Here is a 27,488-nt window from a genome sequence, read left to right as displayed (position 1 = left end):
GGGTATTGGTATAGGAATACTGAGTTTAGGAGAAAGGATTCTTTTGATATCTAATTGGGCTAATTTTGATAATAACTGATCTATTAATGATGCGCTTGGTCTTATTAACTTTTGCTCGCTGGCAGGCTATCCTGTCCGCTTTTTAATTGATGAACCTCTTTTTTGACTTCTTTAATCTCATCTTTTAATTCTGAAATAGAAGGTTCTTTTTGGTTTGTAATATGTTGTTCACTCATTCTTTTCATAATAGAGGCAAAATTGTATTCATCAGGTGTTTTACTCATAGGAGGTATTTTTTCTTTTGTTTTAGTTAAAGTAATGAATTTGGTGATTACAGATCTTTTTTCTTCTGGATCTGTAATTTTCTCAATAAGGTCTAAGATCAAATTATCTTCTTGAGTAAGCATATGAAGATTATGTGTAGGTATAAGCCAAGTGCAATTAGATTCTTCCATTGGATGAGATGCTTCTGTATCTGTAGAAGAATCAGATGATTCTGTCCATAAAAGGTCTTCATCTTGAATATGTTCTATATTTGATTCAGTAGAATCTGAAGATATAGAATCATAATTTATTATATTATATAATTTTCATTTGATTGATTCATCTAAGTGTAATGATTCTATTTTCTTTTCTAATTTGCATTGGTTTTTGTAATGACCAACTTTTCCACATTTATAACATACTGGAAGTTTCCTTTTATTTTTAGTATTTGGAGAAAATTTGTTTATAAATTTTTGTTTAGACTTTTTATATTGTTTATGTACTTTATTGGATTTAGATTTATATTTGTCCTTTTTGTATTTTTTCTTTTTCTTATATAATTTTTCAGGTTTTTTTTTTCTATCTAAATGGTATCCAAATTGTTCACAGAAATCACCAAGTTCTTTACGCTTGGTAATTTGTTGTTTATCTAACTGTCTTTTGAGTTTAAGATCAGTACATAAAGCTAATCCTTCAGCACATATTTTTGCTGATAGTTCTCCAAGTGTATATGCCGAGTATACTATAACTTCATTATGTTTCTTTCTCAATCTATCTTTGAGTTTTTCTGCAAATAAGTATATATATACACACACACACACATACATATATAGGAAAACACTTCCCAAAGCCTATAGGCGAAAATGAGCAGTGATTTCACCTACCGCATGGTCATAGGTTTCTGGTAGTGTTTCAATTTTCATTTTTTTTTGTCTACAAATCCAAGTTACTTGAAATTTAGAGTGTATGTAGTGAGGCGTACCTAATAAAAATATAAAAAAAATAATTCACAAAATAGAAATTAATCAAAATACCCATGAAAATTTATGAGGCTATTTTGATCAATTTATATTTTACAAATTATTTGTTTCATATTTTTATTAGGTACGACTCACTAAGATGTACACACACTCCAAATTTCAGATATTTTGAATAGTAAAAAAAAGAAATATATATATATATATATATATATATATATATATATATATATATATATATATATATATATAGTCTTCCTAATGCCTATAGGCAGATTCGCCTACCTTCATCACCATCTAAATGTCATCACACGGTTACGATTATCCAGTAATATTTTATTTTTCATTTTGTTTCTATAAGTCGGAATGACTTGAAATTTAGAGGATATGTATATTTTCGTGTAAAATATTGTTTTTATATTTTTCAAAGATTTCTCTATTTTCTATGAATACACACTCTAAATTTCAGGTCATTCTGATTTGTAAATAAAAAATAAAACACTACTGGACAATCGTGACTGCACGATGAACTTTGGACAGTGATGGAGATAGGCGAAATCACTGTTCATTTTTGCCTATAGGCGTTGCGTAGTGTTTTCCTATATATATATATATATATATATATATATATATATATATATATAAATCTTCCTAACACCTATAGGTGAAAATGAATAGTGATTTCACCAACCCTCATCACCGTCCAAGTTTCATCACGTGGTCACGATTGTCTGGTAGTTTTGAATTTTTTATTTTTTTATATATTAGAATGATTTGAAATTTTGAGGATATGTACATATTATTGAGACGCATCTAATGAAAAAATAAAAAAATTATCCGTAAACAAAATTGACCAAAATACCCCTAAAACATTTCAGGGGTATTTTGGTCAATGTTTTTCATGTAAAAACTTTTTTTGTATATTTTTCAAATATTCTTCTATTATTGATGAAAATTCAGTCCAAATTTCAGGTCATTCTGATTTGTAAAAAAATATGAAAAGTAAAACACTACCAGACAATCATGACCGTGCGATGAACTTTCGACAGGCGAAATAATAAATAATATAGATGGAGTGGGAGCCGTCAGATCTTCATTATGTCGTTCAGAATACATATCACTATATGAATTTTAATATTTTTTCTAACAATCGATCATAATGAAATTTTATACGTGGGTACTAAAAAATAGGACTCATAATTAAAAAATATATAAAAATATTTCCAAAAATATAAAATGATCGAAATACCCGTAGAAACTGATGGGGGTAATTTGATAATTTCAAAATATTGAAAATAATTTTTTTATATGTTTATATGGTGCACAATAGTGTTAGATATATATACCCAAAATTTTATCTTAATCATATTTATAAAAAAAAAATATTAAGATTCATATGGTGATATACATTCTGAACCACATGATGAAGATCTGATGGTTGAGATTCCACTTATATTACTATTCATTATAGCTGCCTAGCTATTGCATGGTTTATATATATATATATATATATATATATATATATATATATATATATATATATATATATATATATATATATATAGGGAAAAGATGGGATTAACCCACTAGCTCATATGAACATATGAGCCCAACGGCTCATATTGAATCTGGGCCAATCTGACGATCATGGATGTCTAATAGTGCTTGAATTTTAAATTTTTTTTTAAATATTAAAATCACTTGAAATTTTAGATGTGTGTTTTCTAATCAAGGCGCACCTAATAAAAATGTTAAAAAAATTATTCGTAAAAAATAAAATGACCAAAATACCTCCCAAAACATTTTAAAGGTATTTTGATCAATTTATTTCATGTAAAATATTTTTTTGATATTTTTTAAAGATTCACCTATTTTTTTATAAACAAACTTATAAAATTTTAAGTGATTTGGTTTTGTAGAAAAAAAACTAAAATTTAAATACTATAGAATATCCGTGAAGGTCGGATTGGCCCAGATTCAATCTGGGACGTTGGGCTCATATGTTTATATAAGCTAGTGGGCTAATCCCATCTTTTCCCACATATATATATATATATATATATGGTCAACAGCCTCATGTAGATAAGCTAAATACACCAACGGCCCAGATTGAATTTGGGCCGATCTGGCCGTTGACGCATTTAGCTTATCTACATGAGGTTGCTGACTATATATATATATATATGTGTGTGTGTGTGTGTGTGTGTGTGTGTGTGTGTAACAAAGTTTATGTAAAAAATCAAATTAAGACGCACATAAAAAAATCACCAGAAGAGTTTGTTTTGATGTTCAAAGAGGTTTGTTTATATAAGGGATTTGGATTTGTATAAAAAATATTAAAATTTAAATACGAAATACAATCATGACAATCAGATATACTTATATTCAATCTGGGGCACTTGGCTTGTACTATTCCATCAAATAGTGGGATAACATCTTTTTCCATATGTGTGTGTATTATTTATTTTTTATCTTTTTATTTTTCCACACAAAATAGTTGGAAAAATGTTCTAATGATAATGAGTCTGGCAATATTTTTTTAGTGTCGGGTTTAGATTTATTTACTTTTAAATTTTAGCTTTGATTTGTGTTTGGACTTGCTGCCCCTTTCCAACATTGAGTTTGGATTGAGTATATTGACATTTTATTGAGATTTGGAACATGTTTCATGATTATTTCTACCTTATTTTCAATTTGTAGTTACTTCCCCTCAATGGTTGATTTGGCGACTTTTGTCAATATTTGGGTTCTTCTTTTGTGATTTTTCTGGTTTTTTATTTCTTAAATTACTAAATTTTTCAGGTATGAATTGGGGTTTTTTCACCACATTTTTAATAATAGGTTACTTTATTCAATATTAGTTTGATTTGTTGCATCCTAAGCATTAAGTTATATTTATTGAATTTTGGCTTTTGGTAGTTCCTTAATTTTTAAGGTTTTAAGTGGCTATTTTTTGGCTTTTGAGTAGATAATAAAGTCGTCTTATGCGTCAAATAAAGAAGTTGATCTAGGTTGGAAAGATGAAACACAATTTTCGTAATAGAATTGATAATGTTGGCATAAATAAAACAAAGATTTTGTTAGGATACTCGTGCATAGAGTATTTTCTAAATATACTTAGCATTCATTGGATACTCATTACTCTTGTTTTGTAATACAAAATTTTTCGAACAATGACATTTTTTTGTCATTATGAAAGATATAATAGATATTTTTATAAAAAACTAGCGGTATTTTATTAATAGTTAAAAACTAATTAATACTATATATAAGTGATGTCACACTTCATGTGGACGATGTCATTATTTACTATAGTTAAAAACTACAATTTTCTCTATCAAGAAGCTCTATTTTATCTTTGGTTAATTATCTAAAATACTTCTAAACAAAAGTTATTACATTGTGGGGATAAGGGCATGAATTGTTCGAAACTATTGAGTATATTAAAAAAATATGAAAAACTTATTAAAAAAATCCAAAACTGCACTTTCTATGCAACTTATCCCCAACTTCTTCTCACTTTTTTCTCCAAAATACATTTTTCTCTGCAAATACTCCCAATTAAAAAATAAAATAAGATAATACCTAAACTACCACCCATTTTACTTTACCCTCGCTTACTTTACTTAACCTAACTTTTTAACCAAAGTTTCTCTCTCTCTTAACCGCAATATCCCTCTCTCTCTATCTCTCGCTCTAAATCCCGGCCCGAGCTTCTTCCCTCTCTCTCGCTCTCTCTCTCTCGCTCCTGGCCTAACCTCCCTCCCTCTCTCTCGGCCTAAGCTCTCTCCCTCTCTCTCTTCAAAGGACTGAAGGCCCACCTTCTCTGTGAAACGGCTCGGGCTCTCAATATCTTCGCCCTAGCCCAAGACCCCAAAGCTCGAGCTCGATTGTTAGCTCAATCTCTCAGCCCCAAATCAGCCCCATCAAAGGTATGAAAGAGTTAAAGAGTTTTTTAACTATTTCTTATGAATAAATATATAGCAGATTCATGAAAGAAAATCGCTAAAATCTGTTGTTGGGTTATTGGTTGTTGAAATTTGTTGTATTTGATCTATCATTAACAAGGAAGGGATTGAATGCTCATGGCTTAAAAATTATTGAAGTTTTTCTCATGAATTTGTAATGAAGTTTGGCTTTTTTTCTCTATTGTCATTTGAGGGCTAGAATGTTATTGGTGGTAGAAAATTTTGGGCGCATTTTAGATTGAAAATCATTCAGTCGTTTGATCTAAATTGATTGCTCATGGCTTAAGAATTATTGAAGTTTTTCTTTTAAATTTGTTATGGAGTTTGCCTTTTGTTCCCTATTGTCTATTGCCATTTTAGGGCTAGAATGTTCTTAGTGGCAGGAAATTTTGGGTTTTTTTTAGATTGAAAATTATTCAGTCATTTGATCTCAATTGACTGCTCATGGCTTAAGAATTATTGTAGCTTTTTTTATTAAATTGTTATGGAGTTTGTCATTTTTTCTCTATTGTGATTTTAGGGCTTGAATGTTCTTAGTTGTAGTAAATTTTGGGTTTGTTTTGCTGTATCTGTTTTCTCATGGTTATCTTTGCATCAATTGTTTATTATTTGATGATCGATGTTCAAATTTAGTTTGTCATTAAAAAAAACAAAAAAGCCTAGCTCTTGTTAATATTAGTAGTAGCTCTTTAGAAAAAAAAAAAACACAAACCCAAAAACAGATTTTAGGATGGTCTATATTTCTAGTTGTATATATTGTCCTTATCTATATTGTTAGATTGAACTATAGCTTAGAGAAATGGTATTGCTTAACTATAGCATAGAGAAATAGTATTGTTTATATACTAGAAATTTAAGAAGAGGTTTTTTTTTAATTTCAAATGCATTCGAATTCACATCTATAAAGTCATTTAGTTTTGTTTCATTTCGCAAAAGAAAGGCATTGTGCTAGTTTAACTTGGATATGAACTAGTTTTTACTTTGTAGAATATTGAATTGCATGTTCATCTTAAAAGTTGGGTCCTCTTTTGAGGATCTTTATTTCAAGACTACTTTCCATAATTTACTAAAAAATTCATAAATTAATAGGTTAAAATCGTTAAGATTGTAGTATTTAAGTAATCATTGTTATAAATGTTTTTGTAGGTTATATCCCCCCAACAATATGTCTACCTACCTCTTGTTAAAATTTAGATGTAACTCTTTTAAAAAGATCTAGATTGAGCCTACCAAACTTGAGCAAGTTCAATGTGTGGAATGTAAATTATTACAAATCTTGCGCAGGACAAAAGAAAATGAGTGATAGCAGATTGATTTATTGTATTTTTTGTAGAGAACTCCAATCAAATGTCGATGAGACTTTAGATTATATTGGTGGTGATGGATGTACATTTATGATTGACAATAGAACTAAGTTAGATGACTTGCGAAAATACGTAGCAGAGAATTTCTCATTAGACATGCACTTGATATCATTGAGGTATTTTGTCTCAAGAAAAAGAAGATTTATTGTGAATCTATTCATTAACGATGATATTAAGAGGATATTGAACGCACATGAAGGCGAGAATAATGTGTTCGAGTGAACAAAGGGGTGGAAGTACTTCACATAATACTAGGGCAATCGAAGAGGTCAGATCCCCCCAATCCTCTAATGTTTTGGTCTTTGGTTTCGAACAAAGCAATGCACCAAGATTGCTTAGTCCATGGGAAGATGCACTTATCGATATAGGGCAGCAATTTGAATCGCTAGATGACTTCGGAAAAGCCCTTAGCAAGTTTGCTATAGCACACCATTTCACATATCGTCTTGTTAAAAGTGAGGGGTATCGCATAAAGGGCGAAATGCAATGGCGACATATGCAAATGGGAGATATATGCTTCGAAGTTTGGCAGGACGAATGTTTTTAGCATCAAAACATGGAAAAGAGAACACTCATGTAATATTGAGACAAGCAATGATGTACAGAGAAGAGTGTCCCAAAAATTTGGTGCATCATTAATCAAGGATAAAGTAAGTGACACTGCGCATTATAAGGCTAAAGAAATTATGAATGATTTGTCTCAAGATTATGTGTTAGAAATACCTTTACAAGGCTTGGCGAAGGAAAGAAACAGCCATCAAAGACATACATGATTCGCAAGAGGAAGCATACACAACTAGTTACTCACATATATAAAGCATGTGATGGAGACGAATCCTGGTAGTTATGCGACAGGACAAGTATGACAAGATGGTAAATTTCGTTGAACGTTTTTAAGTATTTATGGCTCAATATATGGCTTCAAAAGTGGATGTCATCCACTTCTATTTCTCGATGGGACATCATTGAAGGCACAATACCTTGAGCATTAACTCACTTGATGGAGAAGAACAAATGTTTCTCGTTGCATTCGATATTGTGGATGCCGAAAGTATCGAAATTGGTTATGGTTTATAGAATCTCTAAAGATTGCTATTGGGACAGATTGTGAAATCATTTTTTTGTCAGATAGACACCCTGGTCTAGTTGATACTGTCTGTCAAGTATTTTAGAATGTCCATCATGCCTTCTGTAAGCGTCATTTAGCAGAGAATTTCAAGAAGGAAGTAAAAGACATACCTAATGATTTCAAGAAAGCAGTTGTAAAATACTTTATCGGAGCATGTAGAGCATACAGGCCACAAGAGTATTTTGAGAAGGTAATTGAAATTAGATCAATTTCTGATTACGCATTTAAATAGTCAATGGAAGCATCGCCAGATCGTTGGGCCACATCACTCTTCAGGGATAAATGATATAACCAAGTAACAACTAATGTGGCTGAGTCATATAAAAAGTAGATTCTATAAGTTTAATGTGGCTAAGTCATATAAAAAGTAGATTCTAGAACTACGAGACATGTCAATTTTCCAATGCGTTGACTTGATTAGATGACAAATCATGAAACTAATGGCCACCTGCAGCTTGGAAGCTGAAACTCGGACTACAACACTAATCCCACACACTCAAAATGAACTAAGAAATATCATAAAGCAATTCATTTCTATTAGGGTCACTGTATACAGTGGAGCAGTGTTTGAAGCAATGGGTGATCACATGAATTATAACAGGTTTGCCCTGCAAGCATGCTTGTGAAAGCCTTCAATGGATGAATAGGGATCTCATTGACTATTGTGACGACTATTTCACGGTTGCAAAGTTTCGTGAAATATATTTCGATCCTATAGTGTCAGATACCTTGATCAATCTATCTGGGCGTATGCATGGACAACTTCCTTCAAATGGAATAAAAGTACTACCTCACTCAAGACGACCCCCTGCCTTACCTAAAAAGAAGCTCATTGAGTCGCAGAAAGTACCCGTGCAACCTATTCACTGTAGTCAGTGCAAAGGAACTGGTCACAACAGGACAACATGTAAAGTACCCACTTGAAGACATATATTTGTACTTATCTTCTTTATTCTGTCTTTTTATATTGTAGCACCTACTCATGGGAAATTTTATTATTCATATATTAATGGTGTTTGTTTATAGTATTTGTTTCTCTTGTGTTCATTTCCCACTATTAGCGCACATATATTTATGTTTGTTTCTTTTCTATTGGAGCACCTACTCTTGGGAAATTCTGCTATTACATAAATTAATGTTGTTTGTTCCATTTGTGTTCATTTCATACTATTGGCGTACATATATTATATTTGATTCTTTTCTGTCTCTTTTTTAATATGATATGCCACTTTTCTCTCTCTCTTTATTGGATATGCTACTTGTGGTTTTTTTTTTATACCAATTATAAAAATAGAATTAGCAATGCAAGACTCGGAACAACCAAGAGGCACAGGGTAGTCATCCACTTCGTCAGGTCCAAGGTAAGAGGTACGATGGTCTATTTGTTTTAGTTAATGATTTACATTAATTAAGTATTTCTCATATTATTGACTATAATCATGTCTTATTAATTTTCATTTTAGGACAGAAATATACTTCGTATTGACGAATCAACTCAAGCCCTAGCAAAATGGAAACTCAATCAACAACATGTATTTTTGATTCAAAAGATTGGATTGAGCCCATTGATGGATATTGGGTTCTCGCATATCGATTGCAATCTACTGAGGGCATTTATAGAGAAATGATGCAATGACACAAATACTGCATATCTAACCATCGGTGAAATGGCTCCAACCCAATACGATGTGTGGCAGATATTAAGGATACTCGTGACAGGCCAACCTGTAACCGGCATCAGGCTTAAAACCTATGTTGCTTTTGTCAAGGAGTATCTAGGAGATTACCTTAAAGACGTCACCCCGATGCATCTTAATCATACATGGTTGAAGAGAAAATTTGACCAACTACCAAAAAAGCCTACCAAATTACAATTCACGCAATACATACTAGCGTATCTCTTTTATTTACTCGGCACAACTATATTTGCCAACTCATCTAAAGGATCGACGCTTACAATGTACCTGCAATTGTTTTGAGATTTCGATGAGGTAGGAAAGTATGTATGGGGTGTTGCAGTGCTTGTTTTCTTGTATTGTTCCTTGTCTAAGGTCGCATGCGGGGAAAAGAATCATTTTAGTGGGTCAGTGACCTTACTATAGGTATTTCTCACTATCTTTATAGCTCATATTTACAATATTACAATTTCTTTGGCTTCTTTTTCTAAAGTGTTGGATCTATGAGCATTTTTTAGCTCTAGCCACCAAGCTTACAATGGTCATCAACCTAGGAATGCCTAGAGCTTGCATGTGGAAGAAACAACCATGCCACAAAGACATCATTTGATAACATCTCATTTGATATGGTTAGTGGTTGGTTTATGTGCTTATATTCTAGTAGATAATCAACTTAGAAATGCCTTGGCTTGGTAGCTTATATGCTTATTTAATGTGTCATGTGTTTTTTGTAGGTGACCTCGTAATCATATGAGGAGTCACCTGAAATTGTAGAGTACTTCATGTACCGGTCATACCTCAAAAGTTTCAACATTGTAAAGTATTATATACCTGATCGCGTGCCGCGACAATTTGGGAATATGCAAGGGATTCTTGTTATGCCACCCAAGCGGGATAGGAGGGAGAAGGTTGGTATACACCTTACAAATTGGATTGAAGAATTGAGCGGACAGATAAAAGATTGGAAGCAACGAAAACGTAATGTTGTCAAGGCAACCCTAGATAAATTTGATAGTGTACCTACAAAAGAGTATATGGCTTGATACAATATGTTTTTGCAAATACTTAGAAAAACCCCCTTGTGCCCCCCATCGCAGATGCAATCCTATGTACAATTCTCCACAGATTGGTATACTATTTATTCTATGTATTTTGTTGTCTTAATATATCTTAAAATTATGAAAAATAAAACTAATGATCTATTTTTTTATTTTATTTTTCTACTTGCGGCAACATACGTGCATAGAGATGCTACAAGCTGTACTTAATGGTGAAGTATTAGTTGGGGAATTCAGCTGTTATGTATAGGCGGCTTATGATCTGCTATTGAATAACACTTTTGTAGAGATATATGCCGAGGAGATAGCACGGGCTAGAGGTGGAGAAGTGGAAAGTGAAAGTGAGAAGGACGATGATAGTGAAAGCAAAGAAGAAAACGATGACAGAGAAGAGGATGTTAAAGGCCACGATGATGGTGAGAGCAAGGATAAAAATAAGAGAAAAACAAAGAAAAAAGTTGATCTCTTGCAAGAGGAATCGATGTGGAATTTACGATCGCGAAGAGATGGGAATGCCCAGGAGGGAAGGACTATGGAGGAACCTGATGTAAGGGGAAAGGGTATTCTTAAATGACCAAAAAACGCGTTGAGGCAGAGAAATTGACCTTTTTTTTTTAGTTTGATTTGTATGTTTGAAACATATGTTAAGTAAATAATATGGTCGATATTGATTTTGATGCGACGTTTCATATATATTTTTTGGATTTGATCGGTATGTTTGAAACAGATGTTAAGTAAATGATGTGGTTTATATATATTTTGATGTTGAGTTTGATATGTATTTTGGGATTTCATATGAATGTTCGAAACAGATATTAAATCAAGGATATGGTTAGTATGCATTGATGTTTAGCTTCATACAGATTTTTTTTTTAATTATCATTTGATTGACATATCCATCTAGGAAAAATTGTTATGGTTAAATCTATTCCTTTCTCAAATAAAAATGATGAAGAAGCTGGAATGTGAAAAGAAAGCGGCCATTTCATTGTGACTGACATAAAGATTCATAGGGATTCCTTATTGTCATTTCTAAAATCTCTTAGTGTGGTGATCTTAGTTGCTATAGGCCGTCCAGCAAACCCTAGTGGAGAATGGAAAATCATTTTATTAGAAGGATATTGTTTCAAGTACCCTGCTGAGACTGCAAGTACCATAGTGAGACTACAAATTATATTCCATGTTATTGCTATTGTATTGACCCATAACAAGAACAAGTGTAATTGAATACTACATCTTAAGCAAGGTCAATTTGGTTTATTTCATAGGGCCACTCTCGCAGCAATTTTTTTTGGATACTGTAGTACCTTGGGATAAGTTATGAAGTACTGCCATCAGTGTATATAAAAACCACTCGACGAAGGTACAAGGCCCTTGGCTGAGTCGAGTGGACTCGACTGAGCCCTAGTGCACTGATTGATATAGATGCCATTAATTCTCCAAAATTATATTTGTTTTGAATATAAGAACACTGGATTAATGCAAAATTTCCATCATGAATGGCTTTGCAATGTGAGAACCAAATTACATCCACATTGCATGCATATTGGAACCATTTATCCAAACGGATTTAGCCATCAAATCCTTCTGCCACTTAAAAACAGTGTCTCCACCACCTAAAAGCAATACGTAACTCCAGGTCTCCTTATTATTAGCCAACATGTAACACCACCCAAAAGAAAAAAGAACAAAAAAAAAAAAAAGTTGAGAGACATAGAGAGAAAAGGGTCCGTCAATCTATGAGGGCGATCCAGAATAAAGAGTTTCTGGAATCACAGCGCTCCGGCACTGTGTAAGTGCAATCCGGCAGTACATGTTCAGGAGTCACAGTGCTCCGACAATTTCAAAGGACAGTCCGGCAGTACATGTTCTTGAGTCACAGTGATTCGGTAGTTGCAAAGGGAGGTCCAACAGTAGAACTTCTGAGTCACTGCTCCAATAGTTGCAAAGGGATGTCCAGCAGTGCATGTTCTGGACTCACAGCGCAGTTGCAAAAGGCGGTCCGACAGTAGAACTTCTGAGTCACAGTGCTCCGACAATTGCAAAGGGGGGTCCGGTAGTTCATATTCTGCAGTCACAGCGCTCCAACAGTTGCAAAGGGCGGTCTATCAGTACATGTTCTGGGATCATAGCACTCCAAAAGTTGCAAAGGGCGGTCCGTCAATACATGTTCTAGAGTCCCAGCACTCCAACAGTTTCAAAGGGCGGTACAGCAATACATGTTTTGGGGTCATAGTGCTCCAGTAGTTGCAAAGGGCGGTCTGACAGTAGAACTTCTGAGTCACTAGGCTCAGACAATTGAAATGGGCGGTCCATCAGTACATGTTTTGGAGTCACAACACTCTGGCAGATGCAAAGGTCAGTCTGACAGTAGAACTTCTGTGAGTCATAGCACTCCGGCAGTTGCAAAGGGCTGTCCGACAGTACATGTTCTGGAGTCGTAGTGCTCCTGTAGTTGCAAAGGGCGGTCCAGCAGTACATTTTTTGAAGTCATAGCACTCCGATAGTTTCAAAGGGCAGTCCGGCGATACATGTGTTGGAGTCACAGCGCTCCGGTAGTTGCAAAGGGCGGTCTGGCAGTATTCAGTTTCTGCCCGACAATGCGATGGTACGCTCCAGCAATGTGCTACTGGGGTCCAATAGTCAACGTCAAATCTGGCCAAATTGATTTTTTTTTTAATGGAAAGGGCATTTCTATCAAAAAAATGAAAAATTTCCCTTGGGGGTATTTGCGTAGAAAATTTGTTTTGGGAAAAAAGTGAGAGGATAAGTTAGGTTGGGGGTAAGTTGCATATAAAGGGTAGTCTTTGGGGTTTTTTATAATTTTCATAAGAAATATTATAGAGGTATCCTAACAAAATCCAACAATTAAATAAGCATCTTGTAAAGTCAGGAGAGAGGTTGACTCATTTAAAGGCGGCCAAAAAGAAAAAACAAAAGGAAAAAGTTTATATAAGGTTGCAACCTTATATGTAGAACTACGGATGTACCTCAAAAATCCATCGAAAAAAGTAGTTTTAATGTCGAAAAACCCTTTGATTGCTCATCTCGATATCAAGATGTATGAACATCACAAATAAAAAGATTTTAAGTCTCAGAAATAGTGCATTTTACAACATGTTATCTACACCGTTCATTTTCAAGATTTTCATATGTTCATAGTTCTACTTGATTTTCACCATTTTTCAAACTTAAAATTTTATAATTAGATATAAAAATAGATTTTGAGATAATCCTAAGGACGTTTTACATCAAAATTATATACCATGATAAAATTTGAAGGTGTACTTTACGTCTACAGCTGCGGATGCGTCCGTATTCCAACCAAAAACAAAAAGAGCAAGAAAAAATATGAAAACATTGTAACATTAGTGGATGTCTATGGAGTAGAAGATAAATATAATATTTACATATTGAGGAAGGGGAGCAGATGGGATACAGTACTAGGCAATGGGGATTTGGCAAATGCAAAATGGTCTATGGACTCTTAGTTTCCTATGATCATTAGGCTATGATTCAAGAAAATAAATACTAGATAACTGCTTTAAGAAGGAAGATTGATGGATGTATCAAGTAGGAATTTCTTTCAATGCTATTTAACTAAAGAATTCCCTAGCTATCTTGGAAGCAATCCAAGTTTGAACCATGGTTAAAGGCATCTCAGGGAGCCTCTACTAAAAATGATTTAGAACTCACAAATAAGTGCTTCAAGACCCACAATAATGTATGGGGAATGAAAGAAACATGGATGAATAGGATGGAAGAATAAATGTGAACTTTCAAGTGAATTGTCCAATGTGGACAATGTTTGTGAAGTGAGTGTTGCATATGAGAATATTCATGATGCTCCTATATAGGATTCATGGAAAGTTGTGGTAATATTTACACTAGCTGCTTACCTAACATAACTCTTCTCTACCTAAATCATAGAACCGGCATCGACGAGCAGGGGACAAGCCATGGCAGAGTTATTCAAGTAGTTACAAATATGTGAGCTATAACTATGCAGCTAACAATCCGTTGGTGCTAATATGGCCACAAATTTTTTTGACACCCTTTATAGTGCCATGCATGGATCTAAGGCAATAAACGAGTTGAAAGTGATAAATACAACATTGAAGAAAGCAAGAGCCACCCATGTTTTTGTATTCTGCAGCACCAAAGTCTTGTCATGATAAGGAGGAAGTTGATAAGTCAAGGGTGACTAGATTTTCTACTTATCATTTAACACTATGATCTATATTGGCTCCAAAAGATAAACTCAGGATCATGTTTGCCTTTGAAGAATGAACCCAAAGCAAGTACTCTAGAAATGCAAAAGGAAAAGTGCGATTAATAATTTATTGCAAATTTAGTTTCATAATGTCATTGTCTACTCCCTCGAAGCATTTGACTCATTGGTAATCATCCAAGGTGGACAGCAGAAAATATTGGATTTGGAGTCCGCCCCTTCGTGGGTGGAAAAGCATCTGTGATATTTTCAACATTCTTAATAGCTAATTGGAGAAAATGGTGTCCATGGAATTTAGACTTGTTAATGGTAGAAAGAAAAAATATGACAGTTCTATATAATATGGGATTTCTAAATAGAGATAAAGTTAATTTAATGGTGCATTATCTAAAAAAGATAAGATAACTCCATTTTTAGATAAAATTTCCTTTTGGGATATTTTTTAGAACGAGTGTTAAAGATAGATAAACATGAAGAGATTTTTACATGGGATTGTATTATCTCTCCTAAAAGGCTCGGGATTTCTGTTGTGTATACTATATTGTCTTTTCTAGTAATCGATTGTTGGCTTTGGGATGTGAGCATTGAGCTCTCGAACTGAAAGACACAAACGTAAAAGAGAATATTCGAAGACCTGTGGGAGTTCAGAATGGCTCAGGGAAATTTTGTGCACGCACAAGTACGAACAATTTGCTCTCAGGACGCTGGGGCAGGCCAAAAGGTACACATGGTGCACTCTGCCGCCATGGTCCCTTGGTAGTCCACCACGAAAGACTACCAAGCACCTCCATGCAGGCACGTGTAGACCCGCGCGGTATTGTGCATGTGCTAGCGTGCACCGCCGTTGGTCCAGAAAGGTGATCCACAATGCATCAGCAGGACCACGTAATCATCGTGGACTTTGGGTTGTTAGCCGAGACTGCACACAGTATTGTGCGACTGCAGACACGTGTGTTATGTGCGGCTTCGACCATTTCATCTGAGGCCGCACTTTGTAAGGTGCATCCACAGAATCACAGTAGTGTAGTGCGGCTTTGGTACTGTGACCTAATATCGTACAAAGTTTTCTTGCAGCTGGAGACTTTTGTGTTCTTGTGCGGCTCTGACCCATGTTCCCTAGGGCCACGTGTTTATTGTGATTATGCAACTGCACATGGTTTAGTGCGGCCGCAACCTCACTGTACATGCCTTTTTTTATGAATCTACAGTGACACTATTCCAATGCATCCTCATACTTTTAGGGGCATATATTACGTCCGGATGTCCATTTTTTGGCAAATCTTATCTTTTTTTTGGGCATCTCCAAAAGCTGGATGTAACCGGCAAGATCTCATCTACTTATTGTATCTAGGAAAACATGTTTTGGCCCTAAAATCATATTTTAAGCCCCATTTGTTATTTGTTGTGATCCAATCTTCGATGCTACTAGGGCGTAGGCAATCTCATTGCAAGTCATGTGGGATCATAGACTAGGATCATTTGCTTTTTTAATTTGGCATTTCACATCCGGGATGCAATCACTTCCTTGATAAGGACTAGGAGCCTTGCTCTTGAGATTTGCTCGGATGTTGATTACTAGCCCTAGCCCCTATATTTCTTTGTGAAATTTTTGCTTTCGATTGCTTTAGAAGTAGGACTTTTATGGTTAATGAAGGCTCAAGGAAGTATTAGAAACAAGGGAAAATTACTAAAAACACTCCAAATTGTACTTTCTAAACACTTTACCTCCACCTTAATTTTTTCTCACTAAAATTTTTCAAAATTTAACTTTTATAACTAATACCTCCAATCTCAAAAAAATTGAAAACAAGACAAGTTGCCTTTCACTTTTTAACCTACCAAATTTACACTCCATATGGAATGCACTCTGGAGAATAGTTCACTGTTAAATAGGCAGTCTGGCACTTATAAAATGCGCTTCGACAACTTTAGAATTCACTCCAGCAATTGATGAACTCGCTCTAGCGAATAGTTGACTGTAAAATAGGCATTCTGGCACTTGTAAAACACACTTTGGCACCATTAGAATGCACTCCAGCATTTAGTGAACTCACTCCGGTGGGTAGTTCACTGTAAAATAACAACTCCGTCACTTGTGAAGAGCGTTCCCGCATGTGAAAAATATCGAACCGGCAGTTTCCTCCCTTGAAATTTTACAGTCCGGCGATTCACTGCATCAACCCAGCGATATGCTTCCTGGAAACACAGGCACTCCGATGAATACACTGAAGTAGTCCGGCATAGTTGAATATGGCTATGTCAAATAGTCTGGAGTTTTGGAGCTTCAATCCGTTAATTACGTTCCTGACGGGTCTGTCCGGTCATGTCTTTGAGCAGTCTGGCGATTTGTTTAATGTGCAGACCGGTGATTTGTAATATAACTCCGATAACGTTACTACTGGAGTGGGTTCAATCTGGTGTTTTAGATATTCGATCCGGCATATTGTTGTCTCATAAGCACTCCGGTAGTTTAGAAACTCAGTCCGGTGAAAGGTTTATTGGGGCCCGTCCGAAGGATTTGGTCATACGTTCAAGTTACGAGAAGGGGTATTTTTGTTAAATAAAATATACCTTTTTCAGATGGGGGGTATTAGTTAGAAAAGATGGTTTTTACCAAAAAGAAGTGAAAAAAGATTGAGGTGGGCGTAAAGTGTTAGGAAAGTATAATTTGGGGTGTTATTAGTAATTTTTTCTAGAAACAATGATACTTTTTTTGTGAATGGGCACCTGTGTGAACAAACGTCTACCAATTTTTTTGTTTGCTGTGATTTTCTGTCCTCATTCCTGGACATACACTGCTAGGTCATTCATATGTTTGGATTGCCCATATCCTTAGGGGGGAATGTTTAGATGGTGGGAGCTTTCAAATATCCGAGTTTCTCCAGTAAGCAGGCATTATTGAAAATCCAACCCTCAGCATGGAGCGCCCTAAGGTATGGGTAGACGATTTGGGTTTGTCACTAGATGGAGACTTGTCCATGCCCAAGCGTCAGTGGAGTTGGATAAGTATAGATTCTAAATACACTCACTTGGACAAATTTGGGAATAAAATAAAGGACTAGAATCCAGGTAAATACAACATTTAAAGTTTCATTGTGAATTCGTGACTGGAGTGCTTCGTAACTTGACTACATTTTATGTAATGCAGCTTCATGTTGGCCACACACGAGGAAAGCGCCAAGCATTTACGATAACCATGCGCACTTTGAATTTGACTTGAAGCTTGATTTGTTTAAGGTTGAGGCTCTAAATAATCCAGCGCACCTTGAAATAGTGTCGAAAGATATTATTTTAGTACTGTAACTTTTTGTGGTGGCCTAAAAATTTATTTTCATCTCCAACTATAAAATTTAAAGCTTAAAAATAGTGTATATCGAGCATATCTATAAACACTTGATAATCTTCAAAATTGACACTCAAGAAAATGCATTACAATATGCACTATTTTCAAGACTTGAAATCTATTTTTTCTGAAGTTCATATATCTTGAAGTCGAGATGATCAATTCAATGATTTTTGAACATCGAAACAACCTCTTCTAGTGAATTTTTGAAGTGCGCCGTAATTTGATTGTTTAGGGCCTCACCCTTATATAAAAGTTTTCCTATTACAATAATATATTCATGGATTACCTAATTGATACATACAAAGAAGATAAACGAGCTCAAGGAAAAGATACATATCATTCCTATTTATGTTCAGCACACTCAGTTGTTAAAGGAGCCCTATAAAGGGTGTCATATCAAATTGACCCCATTTCTATGATATATGGATAATTTCATTTAGCAGTTTGCCAGTACTGAAGAAAATGCAATATTTCCTGGAAAGAGCTTGAGTACTGGATCTAAGCACGAGGCTGAAGAACCTCATTGAGCCCAATGCAGACCACTAGATCTAAATCCAAAAGGAAGGCCAGGAGCCCAATGCAGACCACTAGATCTAATTCCAGAAGGAAAGGCAGGAGTACAAAGAGAAGGATCATAGGAAGTAGGTTAACTTACGAGGAGCCTAATGGAGCATACCAAGGGAGATAACTCTGATGATGATGGTAACATGACATTATTGTATTCAAAATAGTCGGGTGCTGATCTTGATGCTGGTGGTGATAGTAATGATGAAACCCATTTTGAAATTTGCATTAATAAAATTTGTTGCCATATTTTATGTTGCAATTTTCGAGTCTCGAGTTATGGCTTTTGATGTGAATTGTGGATCGTGAATCTTTGGCTTGTAATGACATTATTATTGTAAAATATTTGATAATCCATACAATTTTGTATGAATCTTGAGCAAGCTTCAATCTTCTAAAATTTTAGCAATTCAAGTTTCAAACTCAGTACGGAATGGTACAACACAATAATGCACACATAACACCATAAATATAAAACTTCTCAATTACATATTTTACATACCCTCAAAGCCCATGCCCTGATTGGGCTGCCTCCAACACTGGAAGCCTGGTCGCGTTGGCCACCGAATCTGTCTTTTGAAATCCTGGCATTGTTCTCTGATACTCCAAGCTTCTTATGGCAAAAATGATCTAGGTAAAGTGTAGGACCATCAATAAGAAGGGCAAAAAGAAGGGGTATTACAGCCACAAATTTTGAGGAGACAAGAATGTATAAAATTGTGAGTGAGTGAGATAGAAGAGATTGTAACAAGTTGATCGAGAACTCGAGATCGAGAGAGAGAGAGAGAGAGAGAGAGAGAGAGAGAGAGAGAGAGAGAGAGAGAAAGAAGCTCATAAACGATGGGGTTTAGACTTCTGCTTGCTCTTAAAAACGACATGATTTAGACTTCTGCACAGTTTTTAGAGACTTGGGATCGTAAATGGTGAGATCTACGGTTCCATATACAGTTAATTGGATTCTTACAAACTTTGAAAGTCATGTTACATCCTTTACATTTTTCTAATGCTCCTGTTTGATCTTTCCACAACTAAAAACAACTAGTATTCTCAAATTCTTTTTCCAAATGGCCAATGGTCAATAATTTCCTAAACAAAATTGAATGGCCCATCCGACCTAGGGCAAATTACCCGGAGAATCACAGCCTATAGAGCTTGAGTTTGCTGGCAATCGTCAGAGCGATATATATTTACAGAGATTGAAGGTCCTGCAAAATGAAAATTTCCAAATATTATTTTTTTATTTTCTTTCACAGCCTGAAAATTCATTAGAGAGGTTACATAAAAAAAAAATATGCAGGCCCATCATCACAGTAAAAAAGAGCCATCACGCCCTAATAGATGTGCGTATCATTCATGGATGGATACATGCATGTACATATGAGAGACAAAAATATACACATGCGTACATATATCACATCTATGTATAAGTGCGTGTGACATGCGAGTCACATAGCATACAGAGATGACCTAATAAATCAGTGGAGCTATGCCAGCTCAAGAGTCATGGGTCATGCTCATGCATGAACCAGTTGCGTCAATCAATCTTCAGTTTTCTTCCATGTAACCAGAATGATCAAAGAACTATAACTCCAACAGGCTAAATATTATTTGGAATGACAATGTTAGTTCAAGGAGTGTTAGCGGTCATACTTGTAAAATGGTCCGTGCCATACTAAATTGAGGATTTTTTCTTTTTTAAAGTGTTAACTGAACTAAATTGAGGAAGTTAATAATTATTTGAGCATACTGATCTCTATTTTGGGTTTGTTAAGCTATTCCCTTTTTCTTAGTATCTATTCCCTTACAAAGGTATCTACATAACCTCCTTAACATCCATTGGATACCAAGTATTATTACCCCTTATATAAAAGCGTATAACTGAGGATAGTCTATGTCATCAGTGAAGGGTAGAGTAAATATTTCTAGAAGACAACAGCACTTTGTTAGTTGTTCACAAGCATCGAGTGCACCATGTCATTGATGTCACACCCCATATGGATTACATTATTCCCCACTCTATAGAATAAATGTTGTTTTACTGTACCGAAAAATTCTTCCCTTACACAAGTTACCTACTACACCATTCAACAAAGGTTAACTGAAATGAGAAGGATATTAAGTATTCAAATGCACCATATAGTATGTATATAAATTGTTTATTCAAAGTTAAAGGCATATATGACTGTAATCATTCGAAGCTAAAGTAATTGGACTTCATTATTTTAGATATCGGCGTCTCGAATTGAGATTTGTTAAACTACGAGCTATATAAATACAAGCTGCTCATATTTACCCCCAAAACAGGACCCTAGGAAAAGTGTTCACCAACTTCATCTCCATTTGGCGTGCATGTTTGACAACGGTGAAGCTTGTTCCCTAACAATCATAACTTCACACAAAGGGAAGAAGAAATCCAGAGGCTATGAAGAAAGCATGCATAAGTTGCAATCCCTGGTAGACCAGGAAAGCAGTAAATGACTGGACAAACTGACCCATAAATATAAAGAGATCTTTGCCAGATATCAATGCCTCAATGAATTCCCATCACTATCGAACTTAATATGACCCTCATTGGGGTAAATCAGAAGCAACCAATATAAATCCCGATGTCTAACAACAGAACAACAGTGTCATAGTTGTGGCACATGTAGAAGGATAGGAACTTGTGCAAGAAAAAAGGATAAATTTATTAACCCACTACATCAATCCATAAAATTATTTTCTTGGAGAGTTTGATTCAAAATCATATCCTATATAGTGTACACATTCTATCTTAATCGACTATTAACATGAAGTATCCACCATACTTATCCTAAATAAGAAAAGAATTATCTGTTCCAAACACCACACACACACACACACACAAGCCAAGCTTCACAATCTCGACTCAACAACACAACTAAGAAAAGGAAGGTACTATGAGAAAGACCACCCAACGGATTGTTGTACATTGGCCAAGCTTAACAATTTTGGTGGTAACCAACAAGCCTAAGGATAGAAAACTACTACAAGGACATAAGTTTTACTCTGATGAAGTTCAAGTCCCTCCAACCCTATTTCCTGTTGTTCTTCAGACCCATTTCGAAGGCCCATAACAGCATAAAAAATGTATTCATAATTTCACAACGGACAAAATTGAACAGAAATAAATCAAATCAAAATTTTGTATGACAAGGTCATACGGCCATTACAAAATGAAAAACCTATATTAATTATTATATTTTCTCCATATAGGCTTGGTAAGTGACCAGAATAGATAAAGTAATAGCAAATAGACATGTAAATTTGATATAAAATTTGGATGAGAAACATGGTGAAGGCAATACCTTCAGGACCCAACTCAAGTCCTCACAAAGCTAAGCCGTGCTAGATAATTACTCTCAGCAAAATCATGCAATGTACGATGAGCCCGTTTCCCTTCATGTTCTATGGCACAAATATCTTCTTTAAAGGCTCTTCTGCACTCAGTAGGGTTCTGGAAGGGACTAGATATCAGTAACTTGAAAAAAAAAAAAACTTAAAAAAATAATACTAGTCACCATCAACAGAGAGTCGATCCATGATATTATAAGTTACAAAGTATGGCTAATTCTGGTCTATACAAGCTGGTAGTAAAATTTGATTACAGAAAGAGCATTTAGAGTAACACAAACCCATCACCATGTTACAAGTCCAGCTATCATAAAAGACATTAAAAAGTAGCACACACCCTCCAAAATCATCTGATCTCCATATAAACTTATTCCCCAACTTGGGGAGCCAAAACCAAGTCAAATCGCTCAACTTGGAAAAAGTCCTTTGGAAAACTCAGCAATGTCAATTCTTTTTTACAGATAACAAGTTAAAACCGCAAAATATCATCTCAAGATTTATAAAGTTAATCTGTAGCATTATGTTAGGGTACACATACATGTGAGCATTTATGAAATATACTCAACATTTTTTAACATTTAATACCCTTATCCTATAATGTAGTAACTTTTTATCTAGGGGTATTTTAGGAAATTATTCAAGGGCAAAGTAGAATTCATGATAAAACAGAAGAGCATTCGTTGACTATAGTGGAGAATAACATCATCCATATGAGGTGTGACATTACCCACATAGAGTATTAAATGCCACTAAATTCTTGTAGAAATATCTATCCTACCCCTCCTAATGACGAAAAATACCGATGCTAAAAAAACTTTTGCACTACAAACCAAGGGTAATTAGTGTCAAAAAATGTTGAGTACATTTAGTAAATGCTCACATATATGTGTACTTTAACATAATCATATATGTATTTATGTATATATATATATAGGAAGATACTACAAAACGCCTTTTGGCAAAAATGAACAGTGATTTCGCCTACCCTCCTCATCACCGTCCAAAGTTCATCGCGCGGTCACGATTGTCAAGTAGTGTTTCATTTTTCACTTTTTTTCTACAAATCGAAATGACCTGAAATTTGGACTGTTTTCATAAAAAATAAGCGAATCTACAAAAAATATCAAAAAAAATCTTTTACATGAAAAACATTGACCAAACTACCTCCGAAATGTTTCGGGGGTATTTTGGTCATTTTTTTAACGAATTATTTATTAGGTGCGCCTCACTAAGATGTACACGCCCTCCAAATTTCTGGTCATTCCGATTTGTAGAAAAAAAATGAAAAATAAAACACTACCGGACAATCATGACCGTGTGATAAACTTTGAACGGTGATGAGGGTAGGCGAAATCACTGTTCATTTTCGCCTACAGGCATTGGGAAGACTTTTCCATATATATATATATATATATATATATATATATGGGATTGTATACAATGAGACCATTTATCTTTTATACAAGGTGGTCACAATTCCTTACAGCCATTTAAAGTAAAATTTGATAGCTTCGACGTGTCACAAAGTTCGAGAAAATTTCTTTTAAAGTTTGAGCTAGGTCAATGCAACTAACCAATTTCACATCCAATGTTCAAAATTAATGTGACCAACTTGTATCAAACGTAAATGATATCATTCTATACTTTCCCTATATATATATATATATATATATGGGAATAGATCCTATTAGCCCACGGGCTAACAGATACAGTGTCAGCCGATGCCCCAGAATGAATCTGGGCCGATCTGACGGTCACGACTGCATTTGGTATTTGAATTTTCATTTTTTTTGCAAATCCAAATCACTTGAAATTTTAGATGTCCATTCTTCTCATCAAGGGGCACCTAATAAAAATATAACAAAAATAATTTGTAAAATATAAAATGACTAAAATACCCTTGAAATGTTTTGTGGGGTATTTTGGTCAATTTAATTTTTGCATATTATTTTTTTATATTTTTATTAAATTCGCGTATATTTAAAGAATAAACGCTCAATTTCAAGTGATTTGGATTTGTAGAAAAATAAATAAAAATTCAAAAAAGAAATGAGGTTGTGACCATTGGATCGGGCCGAGATTCAATGTAAACCATTGGCTGACACTGTAGTTGTTAGCCCATGGGCTGACAGGATCCATTCTCTCTCTCTCTATATATATATATATATATAGAGAGAGAGAGAGAGAGAGTCCGGTGGTGAGGGAGTGGTTGGTTGTGGAAGTGAGAGAGAGAGAGAGAGAGACTGCAAAGTTTAAGAGAAACTACAACTTTTGTATATTTCGCAAATATGAAGTTAAAGACAATGTTTAAACAAGGAAAAAATAATGGGCAAGCTTTCTATGCTTCCCCTACAGCATAGAAGTTCTATCTTCCCCCTTATCCAACCCTCCATTCTAAATGGAGGGCTAAGACTGCCTCAATCACAATATCACGTCTCTGCACTATTTTATTTTTAATTTTTTTGTATAAACTATTTTGACACCAAATTTTGGACGTCCATTACCCTATTAAACTTGCAGTAGCAAAAAATATAAAAATAAATATTTTCAATAAAATAAAACGACCAAAATACCCCTGAAAGTTTCAAGGGGTATTTTGGTCATTATATTTTATCGAAAAATTATTTTTAATATTTTTTATAGGTGCACCCCAATGAGAAGATGGCACGTACCAAATTTCATATTTATACAATTTATATAAAAAAAACTAAAAATAAAATACTTTGAGACGTCGGATCTAAGATCAAAAGGTGAGTGGCACCCTTGATCAAAATTGGACAACTGGATGGTAGGGGGAGCATACAGCTTCTATGCTGTAGGGGAAACCAAAAATAATACCAAAAAATCTACAACAGATTTTCGTACTAGTTATGGGATGTTTATTTTAACAATAGACAAACTCAGCTGAATAGAACTCATACACGAGCCAAGTTGAGCTCGCAGGTGAGTCGACTTGACTCAGATTGAGTTTTTCTAATCAATGATCCTCACTAATATGGATAACAATGTAAACTACATCAACTCAATGGTGAATGACAACACCGACAGAAAAGCCAATAACATGATGACTATTGAGCCTCTTCACATAGAAATGGAGATAGAAGACTTCAACATGGAACCCCAACTAAATCCAGAAAGGATAGTGAAGGTAAATAAGACCGAGACAAATAAGGAATTTCATAACATCAACAATTAATTAGAGTGCATGAAGAAGTATCGAGGAAGAGGAATTCAATACACGACCGACCATCTTGGCCCTAGAATTACTCAAGTTCCAGTCTGGTTTCGTGATATTTGTAGACAATGATGTGAGTCAGTATTTTAAAGTAGCAGAGAAGAAGACAAGTTCTATATGGGATTTCCTCCAAGTAGACCAGTATGAGAAAAGATGTAGTTATTTTGCACCACCAACAGGCTGCTCTTGTTAACATCATACCATATATGCAAAGGGAGAGTATGAATTTATGTTACTTAAACCCTCTACCAAAGATACGAATGTAAAGTATATGTATACCTGTAAGAATTCCAGCATTTGCTCTTCAATGGTACCATACATGGCCAATGTTTCCACATGAATGGGACGAGTTGCTCCCATGCGGTGGGCACGACTAATAACCTGTTCCTCCATACTGATAATATACAAGAATAAAGAAGGGCTCAGCATAGGAGACGCTTAGGAGTTGCAAATATAACTGAACGTCATAAAAGTTAATAAGAAAAAAAAATCATGAACAAGATTTGATATTATGGTAATATCATGGATTGTAAAGAAGAATCCCAGTTATAATGTGTGAAAGGAAATTCTATGGATATATGCATGATCCATTCCTCTTTTTTTTTCTTTTTAAAAATGCTATAATAAGGTAAACCAAATCCCCTGCCCCCTTTCTCTTTTTTAAAACCTGGTAAGCAGGTAATATTAACAAAGTTTGCAATGAAAATCAAAGAGTTAGCAGCCACCTCAATTTATGGTCTGTAAAGAGGCAGGCACAATTAATCTAGAGCTCAATAGAAACTTAAATTTAATATTACAGCTATGGTAACAGACAATTCCATTACTGAATTATTATTACCTTCTGTCCCATATAGGTTCCATCAAAAAAACATGAGTAACAAAGCTTAAATCCAGACCCAAGGCTGCACTGCCATCCATTAGAAGCACCATACAGTTTGCATCATGTTGAAAAGTCATCAGCGACTTCATCTAAGAAAAATTCGCAACGGTAAGCCCCAGAAAACACATTTTGGATCCAGAACAAGAACTCTGGAAAGGTGAATTCCACTACAATCCCAATGGACAATGAAAATCCATAGTACATTGAGTCATCAATACCCTACTCATGGACAATGATGTGGGAGAGAGTGGGACCCACCAACCTGTTATGATGAGCCCCACTCACTCCAATCGCTATCATTATTTTATCCTACAATTATGCACAGCTCTGGCGATAATACAAACCTTGTTGCTCGAATGCATTGGACTATACATTCCAGCAAATCTGACTCCAGCAACTGTCAACTGTAAGACAAAGGATGATAAGACAAATATTTTTGAGTATTGCAAGACGAAAACATGAAACTGGAGCATAAATTAATTCCAAAACACTTTGTTCAGCTACCTGCTGTTCAATGACATGTATATGCTCAAGAAACTGTGAGAATATGATCACTTTCTCAGGTAGTCCTTTATTGAAATTCATGCTTTCATCATGTATTAAATCATCTGAACAATCATTTGGATAAGATAAAGGAACCTCTCTGGTTGCTCCTAGACCATCCCTTTTATCAAGACAATAACCCAACTGTCTATTTGCCTCTTGCAAGGCTTTCAAACTCTCTACAAGATAGGCAACTTTGCTACTTGATGTTGATTGCCAATCTGGATCCCAATTATCCTGCACATGTTCAGAAGAAATTGATATACATTAGAAAGGGAGGGGGAAAAAAAGCTTCATTCAGTAGCCAGACAATAAAATGAACCAAAGATCTATTATTATTTCAGGGGCCTATGAAACCATATTCCATTGCAAGCCTCACCCTCCTATAAAATGATGACTGGTGATGGAGAGAGTGGAACCCACCATAGGAGTCAAGTACTGCTCTAGTAGGTCCCACACTCTACTAGTCACATACCATCATTTTATTGGAGAGCGATGATTCACTCCTTGGATTATAGAACACTTTATTATTATATATGCTAGGGCCTCAAAACCTGTTTATATGATGGTTGCAACTCAATAAGATCTTGAGGAACAGCCCACTTGGGATTAGGGTTTTCTGGACGGGTTAGTATTTCAGGACTCTGCATCTTATATGGATGCCCACATCCAGGAAAGGTACACCTCTCACTGTCTAGGGCAACACAATCGAGGCACAACAAATGCATGCATGGCGTGATAACAGGCAAGCGGCACCATTCCTTGCATCTGAAATAAAGTCAAACATTCACCACTTGCATACAACTGGTCATAAAAGACTTTACGGTGATGAAATATATAAAACAGAGGTAAAAACATTACTCTCACATTGCAAGCATCTT

At 35.0% G+C, this 27,488-nt stretch overlaps 1 protein-coding gene and 1 long non-coding RNA gene across 18 annotated transcripts in view; one reads left to right on the top strand and one right to left on the bottom strand.

The window, feature by feature from the left end:
- The first annotated feature begins 4,893 nt into the window (after window positions 1-4,893).
- Window positions 4,894-11,191, top strand: LOC105421458 (uncharacterized). 15 transcript variants are annotated; one of them, XR_016051919.1, is made up of 6 exons: window positions 4,896-5,173; window positions 8,997-9,070; window positions 9,166-9,804; window positions 9,933-10,007; window positions 10,113-10,286; window positions 10,724-11,191. It is a non-coding gene; the product is annotated as an uncharacterized LOC105421458 (long non-coding RNA). The 15 variants fall into 15 exon arrangements; XR_016051917.1 differs by having other exon boundaries at window positions 9,897-10,007; XR_016051952.1 differs by having other exon boundaries at window positions 9,897-10,007; window positions 10,113-10,356.
- Window positions 11,192-18,889: 7,698 nt separating this feature from the next.
- The window catches only part of LOC18444529 (SNF2 domain-containing protein / helicase domain-containing protein / F-box family protein), a 32,903-nt gene continuing 24,304 nt past the window's right edge, over window positions 18,890-27,488 (bottom strand). Inside the window, exons 3-10 of one of the 3 annotated variants that reach the window (XR_016051904.1) lie at window positions 27,162-27,375; window positions 26,569-26,844; window positions 26,409-26,468; window positions 26,023-26,153; window positions 25,464-25,578; window positions 21,904-22,052; window positions 19,706-19,782; window positions 18,890-19,207 (exon numbers count right to left, since the gene is read on the bottom strand). Coding sequence is in view for 2 of the 3 variants with exons in the window: in XM_011628894.3 (XP_011627196.2) it covers window positions 21,918-22,052; window positions 25,464-25,578; window positions 26,023-26,153; window positions 26,409-26,468; window positions 26,569-26,844; window positions 27,162-27,375 (931 nt within the window). In the remaining variant the exon portion in view is untranslated. Of the gene's footprint in view, window positions 19,208-19,488; window positions 19,783-20,527; window positions 21,029-21,903; window positions 22,053-25,463; window positions 25,579-26,022; window positions 26,154-26,408; window positions 26,469-26,568; window positions 26,845-27,161; window positions 27,376-27,488 lie in introns of those variants that run through there. The other 2 variants (XM_011628894.3, XM_088861707.1) reach the window with 2 other exon arrangements.

Source organism: Amborella trichopoda, chromosome 1, assembly GCF_054954075.1.
Source record: "Amborella trichopoda isolate Santa Cruz 75 chromosome 1, AtrichopodaSantaCruz75HAP2 v2.0, whole genome shotgun sequence".
Classification (NCBI taxonomy): domain Eukaryota; kingdom Viridiplantae; phylum Streptophyta; class Magnoliopsida; order Amborellales; family Amborellaceae; genus Amborella; species Amborella trichopoda.
Note: the sequence above shows the minus strand (reverse complement) of the source record. Positions and strands in the feature narration are given on the sequence as shown.